Source organism: Macrobrachium nipponense, chromosome 11 (assembly GCF_015104395.2).
Source record: "Macrobrachium nipponense isolate FS-2020 chromosome 11, ASM1510439v2, whole genome shotgun sequence".
Taxonomy (NCBI): Eukaryota; Metazoa; Arthropoda; class Malacostraca; order Decapoda; family Palaemonidae; genus Macrobrachium; species Macrobrachium nipponense.
In genome coordinates, this window is record NC_061087.1 from 49,912,991 (window position 1) to 49,929,733 (window position 16,743).

Here is a 16,743-nt window from a genome sequence, read left to right on the forward strand (position 1 = left end):
TATATATACATATATATATATTATATATATATATATACATATATATATATATATATATAATATATATATATAGAGGCAAAAGCCACGAAGGAAAGTGAAACAATGGAGTACTGCTAATCCGCTACTCCATTGTTTCACTTTCCTTCATGGCTTTTCCTTTTATTTATATTCATCATGTTACAAATTTTCGTGATTCAGTTATGCAAGTATATGTATATGTAAATGTATATGTATGCATGTATACTGCATGTACTGCATATGTATTTTGTATTTGTATTAAAATTGATAAAGCATTTGCTTACATTAATTTACTTATTTATGTAAGATCCTATTACCTAATCCATTGACTTTTCTTTATTTGTTTGTACATTAAATGCCAAGGCATGCTCAAGTTAAAAAGATCTATGATGAAACATTGCGTTTATTTTTTTATTTTATGTGCCCCTTATGATAACGTAAGCTCTGATCCATCCTATCATGTTTTTGTTCCTTTCATCATACTATATTGGCTTAATGTTGCTTGATAGTGACTGACGTTCTTTCCATGGTAAATATTAATAAAAAGGAGAGAAATGTCCAAACGATAAGCAGATTTATCATTCTTTCAAAATATGATTTTCAGATAGTAAACAAGCAGGAAATTTTGAACAAGGTATTAAATGGTCTCAGATCCTATGGAAATTCCATTGGTATAATGTAAATTTAGATAAAAGAAAGCATTGAAGATGAATCCTCAAAAGATAAGATAAAATTATCTCACCTTTTATTTAATAAGTCATCCTTACATTATAATCACTTAGGTATAAGCATGTAAATTCATGCCATCCCATGCCAAGGTTTAATACACAAGGCAAAACAAACGGATTTTGGAAAGAACTTCATGGATAAAAATCAAAGGCCTCTTTAGATTTGACAGATTTGGTCGATTGGGAGTGCCAATATCTGACACATGGGCAATATATTATGAATCAAAAGCCCTAGGCCTTACACATCCTCATTTCCTACGAGGTTGCCACTGAAGGAAAGGACAACGAAGGAAAGGACAACGAAGGAAAGGACAACACATATAATGAACAAAAAGTTAGCTAGAAACTCTCTACATTTTTTGGAATATCACTATTCACACAAACTGATAAATAATATTTAGTGGATTTCTTGTAGGCTGAACAGGAAAGAAAGGATTCCTCTGAATATTTCACTGAATTAGGTTCAGTGTTGGGAGCCAAACACTAGAACAGGACCCTACCAGCTGCTTGCATCTACAAAATGCCTGGCTTTATAGGAGTTTATAGGAGTCAACCTTTGCCAACTAATAAGGAGTGACTCGGCTACTATCAATATAAAGGTATTCTTGTTGAAACAAGTGGCAGATATTTTAAAGCACTGTAATATGCATTTTTTTTTATCATTTATAAAACTGCTCTAACCAGCCACTCAAATTTTGTCGACTGTGGCTTAAAGAAAAAGTGAGGCTTCCGCCAGGTGAGCGGTCAGGGTTCCCCCTCTCGTTTAATATATAATACATGTTAGTTATTTTCATAACAAGCTTCAGTGACCAAATCAGCTGTCACCAAAGAATACTTCTGTAATAAATACTTCTGATTTATATGTATATCTAGGATATCTAGGGAAAGGCACAAATTGCAGTTCACGAACTCCCTTTCTTTGCCTAGTAACCATAATAGTAGGAATCACAACTGCACTTAGGTAGATTGTGAAAATCAATAAAAATTTAACATCAAAGCAACGGGAAAGCCAACATAATTGAAGAAAACTAAAAAGTATTACATAGTTACGGGTGAGACTTTAACGCTGAAGTAAAGGGTAAGGAAGGACTGTCTAATCTGGGCCTAAATTACTCTTTCCAGCAACAGTATATAAATGGGGTCATTTATATTAGCTGGTCACAGAAGGGTAATACTTACTTCCCATTCAGATCGGCTCCCTCCAGATTCTTGAGTACCAATTACAAAAAAGTCAGGTACTCGTTCCATTGCTTCAGGGAGTAAAAATTCCTCTAGATTAACTGGTGGTTCCTGTAAAATAAAAAAGTGCTTCAAAATCACTTTACAAACAACACTGATAAAAAGTCTAATTAATTTGATATGTTAATAAAAAATCCGTGTTCTACATTAAAGGATTAAAGTATAGACCCAGTCAATAAAAAATTCATTTACAGAAGCATCATCTAAGTAATAAAATGCATCCTCCACTGTTAGCTCTAATCACAGTATGTAATGAACTTTGTTATTGAAATTTGAACATGCATCATTTCTTGAAGGTGGAACTTGGCCACTACTGCCATATTATGATAGATATCAATACAGACTTGAAAAAGAGGTATACATTGTGGCACAAAATCAGACACTGCCATAACACCGTAACTGGAGGTTTTCTCACATATGCCTCATTTTCTCACTTTCCCCTTTTTAACAAGCAGCTCCGAACACCTGCCAAGTTAGAATTTTACTTTTATGGCTTGGAAATTGCTGTCTAAATATAAACAACTGTCCTGATTTTAAGTATTAACATCTCGTTTTTTCCATCTTCCTTTAGTTGAGACATTGCTTTCTGCACCTTCTGCTTCCACTTCCATGGTCTATACTTGAAACAAGATGCTGCAGCAGTTGTTTAAATATCATCAAAATATGATTACAGCCTGTTTTCATGTCTATATTTTCATCCTTAGCTAGGTTCTATGATTTGTAGCATCCAAATCAAGGCGCTTATAGAATAGCCTGGTTGATATTTAGAAGTCTGCAGCTTCTACTGCCCATTCTTGGTCCATATACCCATAGATATAAAAGCCTAGATGCCGCATCGGCCGGCCGGACATACGTCAACAAGTCCGCCATCTTGGCGCGGTAATTCAAACAATGCAGCAGGCTGCAGTATATGACGTTTTTCCGCCACTATTCGCTTAATATTGCACGGATTTTCTTGTCTGATGGCTCGTTACAAAGCTTACATAATTCCCTACAAGGATCTAATAAAATAAAGTTGTTCCTTATTGTTTGAAAGTTAACTTGCAATGACTTTGTTTTAGCAGGTAGGGGGAAGGAGGGGGCTAGTTGTACACAAATGTTAATATTTACCCATAACTATTGCTGTAAACAATAATTTGAAATGCTGTGATAAGACAGATGACTAAAGTAGGCCTACAGCTATGGATCTGTGCAACTTAAGTAAAATCTTTGTCTCTCGAAGTGCTTTGTTAAAAAATCCCCCAATATAATTTTTGGCACAGGCCTACAAGTTTAAGTCATAAAACTGTAGGGTTGAGCCTAAAATAAACTACAGTAGGCCCTAGAATAACTAGGATTTCTGTGTTATCTAGCCTTTGCATCTCTGCCTGCTCCTTTGAGCCTGGGTGGGGTGGGGGTTCTTCCATTTTTTTGGAACGGGATGCTCCTCAGTGAATTCTGACCTCTAGACCTGGCTTTGGAAAATTTAGCGGGTATCAAGAGACCTCGTCTAGTGGCAAAAGTGACCTATCTCTAGACCTAATTTTATATGGTGAAATAATTATATAGAACTTAAATTTTTCACAAAACTACCTTTAATTTGCTCAGACTAAGATATATCATTATGGCAAGCATTAACAGTTCAATATAGCTCATCTCTAAACCTGTGTTGTCAAGGACCCAAATTATTATACCTTATTTGGGATAAGGGGCTGGGCCATCTCTATACTTCTATAGACCAAAATTGCCAAAATGAGCCAATCCTGACGAGCAACTCTGTATACCCGGTCATAGTAACCGTCCCCCCCCCCCCCCCCCCACCGAGCCTTTCAGCCTAGACCACAATCATAAGGCCAGTCTAATTTTTTTTCAGCTAACTGTTCATTGGTTTGGTCACACATGTATAAATTTAAAGCTGTGGGTGGCCTTATGGGTCATTAAGCCTATACTTTGAAGTAACAACTCTCAAAATGTATTGCACAATGATTTATTTTCATGATATTTGTTCTTACATTGAATGTATATATAACATTTATTGTACATCTGTGCATTTATTTATAAATATTCCCAGCAATTTAAACAAGTTTTTTTTTCATTGCTGTTTCCAACAGTTTAATGATACTACATTGTAATGATAATCTATATGCATTGATATGAAATCAGCAGGCTATATCAAAACATCAACAAAAACTCATTATGTGCCTTGCTTGGCCATTTAGTTCTTATTACAAGGACCAGATTAACACTAATATTACATAGCTATAATGCAGTGAAAGAAATCTAGAAACATCAAATTAGTGTCCAACATTTTACCCTATTGACCTAATGGACCTTAAACAATATTGTTTTAACCATTTTTTTTCGTAGGCTGTCTTATCACAGCATTTCAAATTATTGATTACAGCAATAGTTATGGGTAAATATTAATATTTGTGTACAACTAGCCCCCTCCTTCCCCCTACCTGCTAAAACAAAGTCATTGCAAGTTAACTTTCAAACAATAAGGAACAACTTTATTTTATTAGATCCTTGTAGGGAATTATGTAAGCTTTGTAACGAGCCATCAGACAAGAAAATCCGTGCAATATTAAGCGAATAGTGGCGAAAAAACGTCATATACTGCAGCCTGCTGCATTGTTTGAATTACCGCCCCAAGATGGAGGGCCTGATGACGTGCGCCAGCCTATTCAGCTAGCGCCCGATGCGGCATCTAGGCTTTTATATCTATGCATATACCACTCAAGCAGATGCCTTTAATATACAGGATTATCAAAATATTTTTATAGCAACTTTAACTCCATAATAACATGACATAAAATTTTGGTAAAGCTGTCTGCATGAAGGAATGATAGATAAACCATGAATGGGGAGTAGAAGCTGCAAGAGGTTTGGCTATTCTGTAAGTTTGGATTTAGATACTATTAACTGCCTAACGTGGCAGTTAGTAAAGCCCAGCCTCCCAGAATACACACAAACCCCGACTTTAGCACTTTATAACTCAATCGACCGGGATAAAACACTGGCTTAGGAGGTTTTCTACTAAGGTCTGTAATTGTGCCAAATTTAATTGAAATCCATTCCACCATTCCGGAGATCCAGATATCTAGTTTTGGTGTTCAAGGGATGTGGATGTGGTTGGAGGTGGGTGGGTGAGGAACCTCATGCATCTGCAGAGCAATAATGATAAAAGATACAGCTGTGATACTAAGTCTTTTGAGAGCTCATATTCTGGAGAAGTGGCTTTCACGGTTTGTTATTTGAAATGATAACAATAACCACCAAAATTCAAATTTCTACCTAGATGAGAATTCAAATCAGCCCACCAAAATTCAAATTTCGATCTAGATGAGAATCAAATGTCTCGTAATTTTCCATTACTGTATTTCCAATTACTGCAATATTTTGGAAATCTAACATAATTAATTAACATGTCCCCTTTCTTAAACAATTTTTATCCACGGAAAACATTTTACTTGTGTCAGTGTCATTGTAAAGATGTCTTCTTTACCCATTAATTACAATCATGTAACGCATCCATCAACGCAGCAAGAATCTCGTGTATATGTTTGCATGTAAAATTTCATGACCTTATTTGCCAATATATATTTCATCATTGTATGTACACACTCTGAAACTATACTCGGTTTTTTCCATCTGTCCACCCGCCTGTGGTGCTCGTGCATGGTAACGCTGCTATGTGTAAGTTTTAGGTAAATAAATGGATATCTGGGTTTACATTTGCAACTGAAAAGTTTTTTAATAATTAACTGTATGCAAATTACACCGTTAATATTCAAAATAGGATATTGTTATTATTGTTGAATGTAAGCTGCCTTTTCGGTGGCGAATGGAACAGCCAGACAAAGTGGCGGGAAAATTGCTTCTCTCGCTGTTCACTACAACAAGATGTCAACTTTATTGGACCACACCTACTCTGCTACGTGTTATTTCAATACACATAAGTATATCAGTATATACTTTTAATTTTCATAAAGTCAATATATTATTGTTGCCATAGTGAACAGCGAGAGAAGCAATTTTTCCGCCACTGTCTCTGGCTGTTCCATTCGCCACCCCAAAAAAGCAGCTTACATTCAACAATAATAACAATAACCTATTTCGAATAATAACTGTGTAATTTGCATACAGTAAACAATTAAAACACTTTTCAGTTGCAAATGTACACCCAGATATCCTTTTACCTAAAACTTACACATAGCGCAACTATTTAAACATGAGACGCAGTGTTACCATGCTCAAGCACCAAACAGGGGGGACAGATGAAAAAAAAACTAGTGGTGGTAGTTTCATAATTTTTCGATCACCTGCCTGACGCACGATTCATGTCTTATTAATCTATTTTTCTTTTCAAAGATGGAAGAAGGGTTATGTAATGACATTTAAAAAAAACAAATGATATTGTGAAAAACTATATTCAATATAGCAAAATTGATGTGAACGAAAGGAAGTGATAAAAAACGTCATATCACAACCACTGAAAGACCTATCACTGGTAGTATCACATTAACATAGTCCTTACATTATCATTTCCATATTAAGCTGAAGGTAATTGATTCCATTTGTTACATTCTACAGAAAACATTGGAAACTCACAAAATGCTGTCAAATTAAAAAAAAATGAAAACCTATCAGTGTGAACATGCAACCTCACTCTCATGCTTTTAATGTCGTTATGTGTGCGGGAAACTAATGACAATGTGTCATTTATCGGTCTAAGAAGCATCCCTGGCTGAGCGAGACAATTATTGCTTGCATTCGGTGCAAGTTTCTCTTAGAGATTTATCAAGAAAGCTTAATATACCGGAGAGAATCATACATAGATGAATCAAATTGTTTAGAGAACGGCAAAGTTTCGAACATGCGGAGGTTTCTCTAAACCCAACTATACAATCAAGGCAGGGGAAGCACGCCAACAGGGCAAGGAACTCATATTTATAAACGTTGCAACTTAATAAATATGAGTTCCTTGACCTGTTGGTGTGCTTCCCCTGCCTTCATTGTATGTGTGTGTGTGTGTGTGTGTATATATATATATATATATATATATATATATATATATATATATATATATATATACTACATATATATATATATATATATATATCTATATATATATATATACATACATATACTATCTATATATATATATATATATATATATATATATATATATATAGAAGCATTTTTTGCTGCATAATTATAGTTTGTATATATATATATATATATATATATATATATATATATATATAATATATATATATGATATATAATATATGTTTTATACTATATATATATATATATATAGGTATTATATATCATATATATTATATCTATATATATATATATATATATATATATATATATATATATATATATATATATATATATTCAAATAAGAATTTTAGAAGGGCATTTTCTTAGGTAACACTTGCTCTGACTTCTCCATAACCCCTTTTGGACTCAATTTGTTAATAGAAAATGGTCAGCTGAGGGCCAGATTAAAAGTTCAAGGAAAAATTGTAAGGAAATCTCTAAGGGTTAAATTTACAGGCAATGTATTTGCACTTCTAGTTAATCTGCTAATTCAAGGCGCCAGCAAGGATGCTAATGACCCTCCAGGGCCAATCTAGTATTGAAAACAGTTGCTTGCAGCACAGGAACATATGTTCGGGGACATGCGTAGAGATTTGCAGCAGGAAAGATAAGCCAGAGTTCTTCCAAGGAAGAGGATGTCCACCTCACAGCAAGAATGCAGTAGTACCTGCAACACGAGGCGTCCTATAAGCCTGTGCGCGGTACACACAAAGGGTTACACAAATGTGGTGAAGCCACCAACACTTAGATTTGCTTAAGGTAAATCTTACGTTTTCAGGACTTCTTCAAGAGGGTAAGGAATAATGTAATTACTACTCAAACATTACTGTATTGAAGAGGGAGAGGATGTGAACGCAAATATAAACTTATGTTATCTCGGTCAGTAAATTCTCTTAGCAATTGCTAATATCAGGAGGTCAATCAAGCAATCAGTATTATTACACCATATTCAAGGGAACCACAGCTCTTATATCAGAGTATTGTATAGAATAAGGGAGCACAGCTGTGGAGAGAATGAAGAGGTTAACGATGAGCAATCGCACAAGCACAAACAGTAAATAACGGAGAAATATAGAATAATGTACGATGACTGCTACTACATCTGTACTTTACAGTTTTTCTGGGTTCTGTTTCGTATAAGGCACAGACGAAGGAAGGGAATTCACTCCAAGGGCATCAGGGAAGGGTCTAAGACTGGCCACCTGGGGAACACAGGCACACATGGGAAAGGGGGCAGCCCTGCAGATGTGCAGAGTTCCAAACTGGGTGCGAGCTGGGCGCTTGTGAGGCCGATTTTCTCTCGCCGATCTCTTTTATTATTTCTTCTCTGCCCTCAGTCGGCTTTCCTCGCTTAACTCTCAGGTCTTGGCATCTGAATCCCGTTGTATCTTTAAAAACGGCGATTGGCAGACAAATGAAGACATAAGTGCGTGCGAGAGAGAGAGAGAGAGAGAGAGAGAGAGAGAGAGAGAGAGAGAGAGAGAGAAAGGAGATTCTCTACCTTGCTCAACTTCCCATTTTATGTAAGTTACAAAATGGAGAAATTCCATAATATACCTCCCCAATTTAAGAGTCATTTCAGCCCTAGACAGGTTGAAATGGCGAAGTACCAGTTTGCAACGAAATAATTCTCTTTCTCTCTCCTCTGAGGACTCTGATTCCATAACATTTAAGCTAATGAAATTTGTTGCGTTCATTCAACACAAATATTTACTCATAGACTCGCAACCACTGATTACAAGCATATTAGTTTGCCATTGGACTTCTTAAAAGACACCTTTTACTAATTGAAAATTATTTTAAGTTCTCTTGGGAAATTTCCTTATGTCCAGATGAACACAAGGTCAAGGGTAATAAATTGAAACTATACTGAAGGCATATTATTCTCAAAAGATTAGCTAATAAACATAACAATTATTTTAATCAAATGAAAAAAATAATAAATTGTAATATCTAAGTGAGCATATAATTTTATCTCAATAAATTTTTACTTAGTCTAACCTTATTCTAAAAGGGTTAGTAATATACTTAGTTCTGTCGGATATGAACACTGTATTCCAACGTAAGACAGTTCATGCCGTTAATTGGCCCTGAGGGGGCATTACAAAACACGCTTCGCAGGGGTGTTAGGAACCCTGCTGTTACTTAATACATATTGAGCCCGGTGCCAGATGGGAAAAAAATCAAAATAAAGATAGAACTATAAGATTGGATTGTTTCTCAGTCGAAAATAAACAAACATAAATAATAGACCGTGGGGAATAATGGATTACACGCTGAAATGGATGATTATCGCACCATGAAGCAATGCTTTAATAATATCACCTTAGTTGGCCAAGTTGCTTTAAGTGTGTTCTAATATTCCTTAAATGAGTATGGTGCCAGAGGTAGCACTGATTGTGGGAAGTCCTGGGACTTCTTAAAGGGTATCGCTAGAGGCTCACAGATGCAAATTTAAATTTTAAATGCCAAATCCGCAGGCGAGTGGGCTCTCCCTAAGCGGACCATAAAATAGAAAGGTGCCTGAGGCAACAATGAAGAAGGAAGGAAATTATAAAGGAGACGGTATGTAAAGTACAAAATAGGAACAGTCGCAAAAGAGGAAGAACGGAGTTGAAGCAGCAGAATTGGGCTTTCACCTCTGGATGGAGAGGGGCTACAATTCTGTAAAAGAATATGTCACTCTGCCAGGACACTAGTGCAGAGAGAGCCTATGTGCTCCTCCAAGGTTGCTGGAATGCTTGGCATCCTCTACCTTTCTTTCTTCGACCTCTCCGAGGCCTGTTTGACAATGCCATGGGGGTACTTGAGAGACGCAATTTCGAAGAAGTTGCTGTAATGGCATCGGTTCCGATTGCTGTGACAATCGGAACAATGGTCTTCATCTCCGTGCCTAACACTGCTTGACTCGGTCCCTGGCATTCTTCAGCCAACCAAGGGTCGGCAGAGTCCTTACGCTCAGACTGGTTAGCTGCTGACGAAGGGAAGAGGAGGTAAATATGAGCTCCCGATTTTGGGTGATCAACTCTGGGGGGGTTTGCGAGGCTGTTCCTGGTGGAGTAGGAGGATTCAAATGTGGCTCAACGCACATAGGGACACAGCATGAAACTGCCTGACGCCTTCCAGTGGCACTGGCTGTGCAGGGGCAGGTCCGGGAAGACTGCATAATCGGTCTGGAATGAGGTAAGGGCAGGAGCCCTAAGACTGTTCAACAATAGGAGGCTCATGTCTTGTCCTAACAAGATGTCATACTCGCTGGGAATGTATGTAGCTACTGCCAAAGTACATATTTTGGAATGGTGAGGTCATGTGATCCTCAACCGTAAGGTAGGCAAGGAACATTTAATATGATTGAGCCTTTCAATGGCAATTAATATATGCCTCTCAATCCTTGCTCCTGGAGGAACTTTATCTTCCCTAATTATTGATAGCTGCCCAGCAGAGTTATCGAATGCTCGGGCCTGGCAGGCAGGATGGCGACCTCTGGGAGGCATAACAAATATGGAGCCCTGAGCTGGGGGCCCTAGAATTGATGGGCCCGTCACTGCAAGAGCGGTGGCCCTTTTGGGGCAATGAGCCCATGAAGAGGTGTGCCCATGCACTTTGCACGAGTAACAAAAGCTTCTGCTATATTCGGGCTTTGGCCAGTTGTTCTGCTGCCAATGACTGTTATTCTTGTTATTTTGATGATGTCCATTCTGAGGGGGAGCAGGAGTCAACGGCGGAGGATCAGGTTTAGAGTTACAATGCCCGCACACAAGCTTACGCGGGTGATTATTTTGGCGCTGTGCCATCAGGGAGTTGGCAAGAGGGGGGTGACAGGGCGAATTTTCTTATTTACGGAACTCTGTAGTGGGTAGTGGGTGTCCAAACTATCCACTCACTTACAGCCCTCTACGATTATCTTTGGATTTTTATCCACCAAGTAAGTGGCGAGTTCAGGAGGGGCATATGATAAGAAATCCCCCAACTGAAAAAGTTTGAGGATCTCGTCTGCAGAAACAGCAATGGATGCCCTTGTCCACCTCTGGAGGGTGGGAGTCTTCTTCGCCACCCATTCCAACCATGTCTGCCCGGACTCCTTCGACATGCTCCATTTTATGTCTCCACCTACTGGGGGTTATTTCGAAGGCTTTTAGGATAGCCTCCCTTACGCAAGCAAGATCTCCTTGCTCGTGCACAGGGAGGGCTTGGAAGGCGATAGCTCCCTTACCTTCAAGGTGTTTCCCCAAGATGAGGGCTACTTCGGCGGAAGGAGGTTGGAAGTTCCCCAGGACATTTCTACGTGACCGAACCAGGCCTCCGGCTCGGACTCGTTCCGTGGTCGGATGAGGGTGCCCATGCTACTAAGGGCATAGTGTGATGACCTGGATGTGGGGGGTTGTATGCCAGTGTTGGCCTTAGCCAATTGGTGAGCCCTTTCTTGGAATTTCTTTCTTTCTCCCTTTCTACATGTGTGACTTATTACCTCTTCTCCTGGAATTCTCTTTCTTTCTCCCTTTCTATGCTTTCTCTCTTCCTTTCTATCCTTGCTTTTACCCCTCTCCTCGCTAATTCTTTGCCCTTCAGGCCTACAGCTCTCCCTGCTTCAGTAAAAGCCTTAATTTCCTCTAATGCAGGGTTGTTTGCCATCTTGTCGGGATGGGGTTATGAGTGCACGAACAGGAAACTCCTAAAGGTAACACAGGCACTAAGCCCTGGGAATGGCACCCCTAAAGGATGGAATAACACCAATTTAATTCCACTAAAGTGGAATGAAAATAAATTCTCTCCAAGTGAAAAGGCGGAATTACTCTATGCCAACATGTGCTGAGAGTCACAAATTACCGTGACATGGAGTAGATTCCCAAAATGGGAATCGCAGGAATACTGCACGAGTGGTTCCATGGAGCAACAGTCAACAGACTGTAAATCTTTGCTGAGAGGGCGCAAAATATATTGGTCGCATGGACAATCTGGCAAAAGGAATGAAAGAAGAAAATAAATGCCAGTCAACAGACAGCAGTGAGATGCGGGTATACAAATACGGCAAATTTATTCATCACGAGGGCGTAAAAGATGGCCTCACGGACGATCAAGTACAATAGCAGTCAAAAGACTGAAAATGCAGAAATACGGCAAAGTACTTGTCACGAGGGCGTAAGAAAAATTGGCCGCACAGAATATAAAAATATAAAGGAGTCAACAGACTGAAAAAATAAAAGCCAGCAATCATTGATGTGAAGCGCATATACAGCAGACTGTCATGGAATGCGCATAAAACAATACACAGATTTATTTGTCCCGTGGGCAAAAAGTCCTGGACGCATGAACAGTTAAATATCAAGCAATGGATCAGACTGAAAAAAATTACTAAAACCAGTCAACAGATGGTAATGGAATTCACAAAGGCAAATGTAACAGTTATGGGCCTATAAAAATAAGCAATCCCTCACCATGATGAGATAGGCCTAAAAGAAGAATATGCAGAATCGTCCATCTCAAGATGTAAAAATAATATATACGGTAATAACTGCCTTTCCTCCACGAATGGTGGGAAATACACCCATGCAATGATGCGAGTAAGATATGTTATATGAAAAATGTGATGTTACAAAGATACAAAAATTATTAACTTCCTTAGTTCATTATAGGAAACATGTCCCTCAGCGCGGATTTTAATATCACGCTCATTAGTCTACCAATTCAGTCTCTTGGCGCTCATGAGGTTACTCGTGAACAATATATGATAGGAATACCTAACAGGTCCCTTTCAAAATATTTAATACAATTGAATGCCTACGCACTTTCTCCCCTTTTCTATTGTCCTATTACCTAGGCCCTTCTCGTGGGGAAGAGACCCATCACGTGAGCAAACAAATTGACCTCGTCATCGGTTAGCCAATCCCAGTGACGTGAGGCGAGTCGCTGTAGCTGAGCCATGGTCAAGTGGGAGGCAGGAGGGTGATCGGACGACCGCGAATACACAAGCTGTGTGTGTGCGTTTTCTCATCTATCTCACTGGTATAATTCGTTCATGTTAGGGTACAGAAAAATTTTCCCTTTTATTCAATGATTACACATAGATTATCTCTTACGATTTTACCTAGGTGTAGTAGAACAACGCCTCTTACGAGAAAAGGGAAAGGGAAAAATATAAATGAATGCAAATTCAAGGTAATGGGGATTTCTGCCTATTGCATGCTCAGAGGGAACCCTCTCCGAGAATTAGCTTCAACGCATTGTTCCCTACCTCTTACCTACAAGTCCTATTTTTCTGCCACCTGAGGCAAAAAATATGTGTGTGAGAGAGAGAGAGAGAGAGAGAGAGAGAGAGAGAGAGAGAGAGAGAGAGAGAGAGAGGACACTACGTGAACATTCTAAGCCGCAAAATCGTATTTGCTTGCTAAAATAAAATCCAACTTTGAGCAGTCGTACGCCTAACTAATTCAATCTCTGTCGAAACGAGATTTCTTGCAATTTATTTCTTCTGCAAAGGAAACCTTGCACTGCTGCCCTGGTAATCATAACACTTTCTATTTAACTCGTGCTTCATGCATAATACAAAAACTCATGGTTAGTGATTGAAACTTCTCTCTTTCTCATAGCTAAAATTTGGCATGCACACAATTCTAAGGTTTTCCTACTTCTAGCTGAGAAAATGGCAGTCAAAATTTGGTTTTACCCCTAACAATAAATACCTAAACTTGAACAATGATATCTTACTGTGGCTGAAGGGCTTCTCTTCCTTCCTCTTACTCATATGGGCTTATGGCGCTGGGATTTCAGGTTCGTTTTCTCTCATGAAATCAAGCAGTGCTAATTGTTGAGATATCCTAGTAAGGTTACCACTTTTACAAATGTGAGTCTTAGAAGGGGGTTTGCTTGGATAACACTTGCTCTGACTACTCCATAACCCCCCTCGAACTCGATTTGTAAATAGAAAATGGTCGCCTGATTAAAAATGCAAGGGAAAATTATAAGGAAAACTCTAAGGGTTAAATTTACAGGCAATGTATTTACACTTCTGGTTAATCTACTAATTCAAGGCACCTGCAAGGATGCTAATGACTTCCAGGGCCGATCTAGTACTGGAAACAATTGCTTGCAGCACTAGAGCATATGTTTGGGGACATGCGTAGAGATTTACAACACAAAAGATAAGCCAGAGCTTATACAAGGAAGAGGAGGTCCACCTCACAGCAGGTAGAGATGCAGCAGGAATACCTGCAACACGGGATATCCTATAAACAAGTGTGCGGTGCACACAAAGGGTTCCACATATGTGGTGAAGTCATCAACACTTAAATTTGCATAAGGTAAATCTTATGTTCTCAGGACTTCCTCAGAGGGCAAGGAATAATTTAATTACTACTCAAACATTACTGTATTGAGGAGGGGGAGGATGTGAACACAAACATAAGCTTATGTTATCTCAGTCAGTGAATTCTCTTGGCAATATCAGGAAGTCAATCGAGCAATCAGCATCATTACACCATACTCAACGGGACCACAGCTCTTAATCAGAGTATCGTATAGAATAGGGGAGCACAGCTGTGGTGGGAATGAAGATGGTACCAATGAACAATCGCACAAGCACAGACACAGTAAATAACAGGGAGAAATATAGAACAAGGTATGATGACTGCCACTACATCCGTATTTTACTGTTTTCCTGGGTTCCACATCATATAATGTGTCAGATTAGGGTCCAAGGCTGGCCACATGGGGCACATAGGCACATGAGCAAGGGGGCAGCACCGCAGATGCATGGAGTTCCAAACACACAAGAGAGAGAGAGAGAGAGAGAAGGAGATTCTCTATTGCTTGTTCCACTTCCCATTTTACGTTACTGAGTTGCAAAATGGGGAAAATCCAAAATTATTGAGTTGCAAAATGGGGAAAATCCAAAATTAGAGCCCCTCCCCTCTACAGCATAAACTAAAATTGATATTGACAAAAAGAAAAGTAATTCAGTGTTAGGAAAATTTTGCCAGGATCAGAAATTTTAATCCTTTTGGACTCTGAAAATTAATGGCCTTTCCCTAACACAAACGTTGTACATTGTTGACTCTCATAATCAGGTCAATATTGAAGTCTTTAACCACCTGAATACCGATTTAAGAATCAAACATAATCAACATGTCATAGACGTTGAATCGCACAAATATAGAATTCTTACCATCGCTGAAAATAACCCCGCGCAACCTACTGTCAACAAGTCTCTTTTACAACCAATCAGAAGCAAAATAAATGCAGATATCCAGGATAAAGGGATCAGACAAAAATTTTTCGAGTTCTTATCCAAATATCACGATGTCTTTTCCACTAGCAAGGGATCTCTAGGAAAAACAGATGTAATTGAGCATCATATGCGGTTAAGAGATAAAAAATAAAGTTATCTACGTACCACCTTCCCATCTCCCTATGAAATTTCAGAATGAAATCAATGAAGAAGTAGATAAAATGTTAGACGAAGGAGTTATCAAAAAATCAAATAGCCCTTATAACTTCCCTTTAATTGTTGTGCCATAAAAGGATCGGACTTGGCGGATTTGTGTAGACTTCCGTCGCCCAAACGAGGAAACGATTCCTGATCGTTTTCCGGTGCCATGTACCGACGACATCTTATGTCTGTTAGGTCAGAATAAATACTTCACTTCGTTGGACTTACTTAAAGGCTTTCACCAGATACCCTTAGATAAAGAAAGCACACCTTACACCGCTTTTAGCACATCAAGGGGACATTAAGAATTTTTACGTATGCCTTTTGGCTTACGTTGTGCCCCATGACCTGTAAGCGAATGATTAATATAGTTTGGTGACCTGCTAGGTGTAACTCTCCACGGACGATCTGTAATTTTTTCTAATACCATAGAAGAGCACTTGCATAAACTTGAGTTAGTTCTCCAGAGACTGAGACAGCATAATTTTAAAGTAAAAATTTCAAAGTGCGAGTTCTCAAGTGAGAACTAGTCTGTTTAGGCTTTACGGTATCCCGTCAAGGTCTTAAAGTAGTCCATGATAAAGTTTCGGCCATCAGCAATTTTCCTATACCTACTAATGCTAAAGGTGTACGACAGTTTTTGGGAGTCTCTGGTTATTATAGGCGCTTTTTATGCAACTACTCACTAATTACCAATCCTTTAACTGATCTCACGAAGAAAGGTGCAGATTTCATATGGGAGGAAAAACATCAGAAGACGCTTGATACTTTAAAAGAGAAATTGAGCACCTCCCCCATCTTAAAATTTGCCGATTTCAGAGAGGAATTCTTTATTGCAACTGACGCCTCAGATCAGGGGGTAGGAGGTAGGAATAACCAGCTTTTCTCAATAGCTTTTTATTCACGTAAATTGGAGCCCTCTGAAAGTAAATATGCAGTAATAGACAAGGAAGGGGTAGCTATTGTCAATTCGTTAGTGCATTTCAAGTTCATAATTTATGACTATTCTGTTAAGGTCCTTACTGACCATAAGCCCCTCACCAACTTCTTCAAAGGCTTTAACCACAGCCCTAACAGAACACGATGGCATACGATCATTCAGGACTTTGGCGCAAAGATAGGATATCTACCTGGGAAAGCAAATATCATCGCTGACGCATTATCCCGCAACCCCGCACCAATGTATCCAGAACCATTAGCTGAATTAGAATATATTGCCACACTGTACAAACTGTTAAA

General features: G+C 38.6%; 1 protein-coding gene across 5 annotated transcripts in view; it reads right to left on the minus strand.

Annotated features, from left to right (window-relative positions):
• Positions 1-16,743, minus strand: part of LOC135205792 (inositol polyphosphate 5-phosphatase E-like) — a 633,907-nt gene that overhangs the window by 156,369 nt on the left and 460,795 nt on the right. For all 5 annotated transcript variants that reach the window (XM_064236969.1, XM_064236962.1, XM_064236954.1 and 2 more), the window contains one exon: positions 1,926-2,036. In XM_064236969.1, the coding sequence (XP_064093039.1) occupies positions 1,926-2,036 (111 nt within the window). The remainder of the gene's footprint in view (positions 1-1,925; positions 2,037-16,743) is intronic.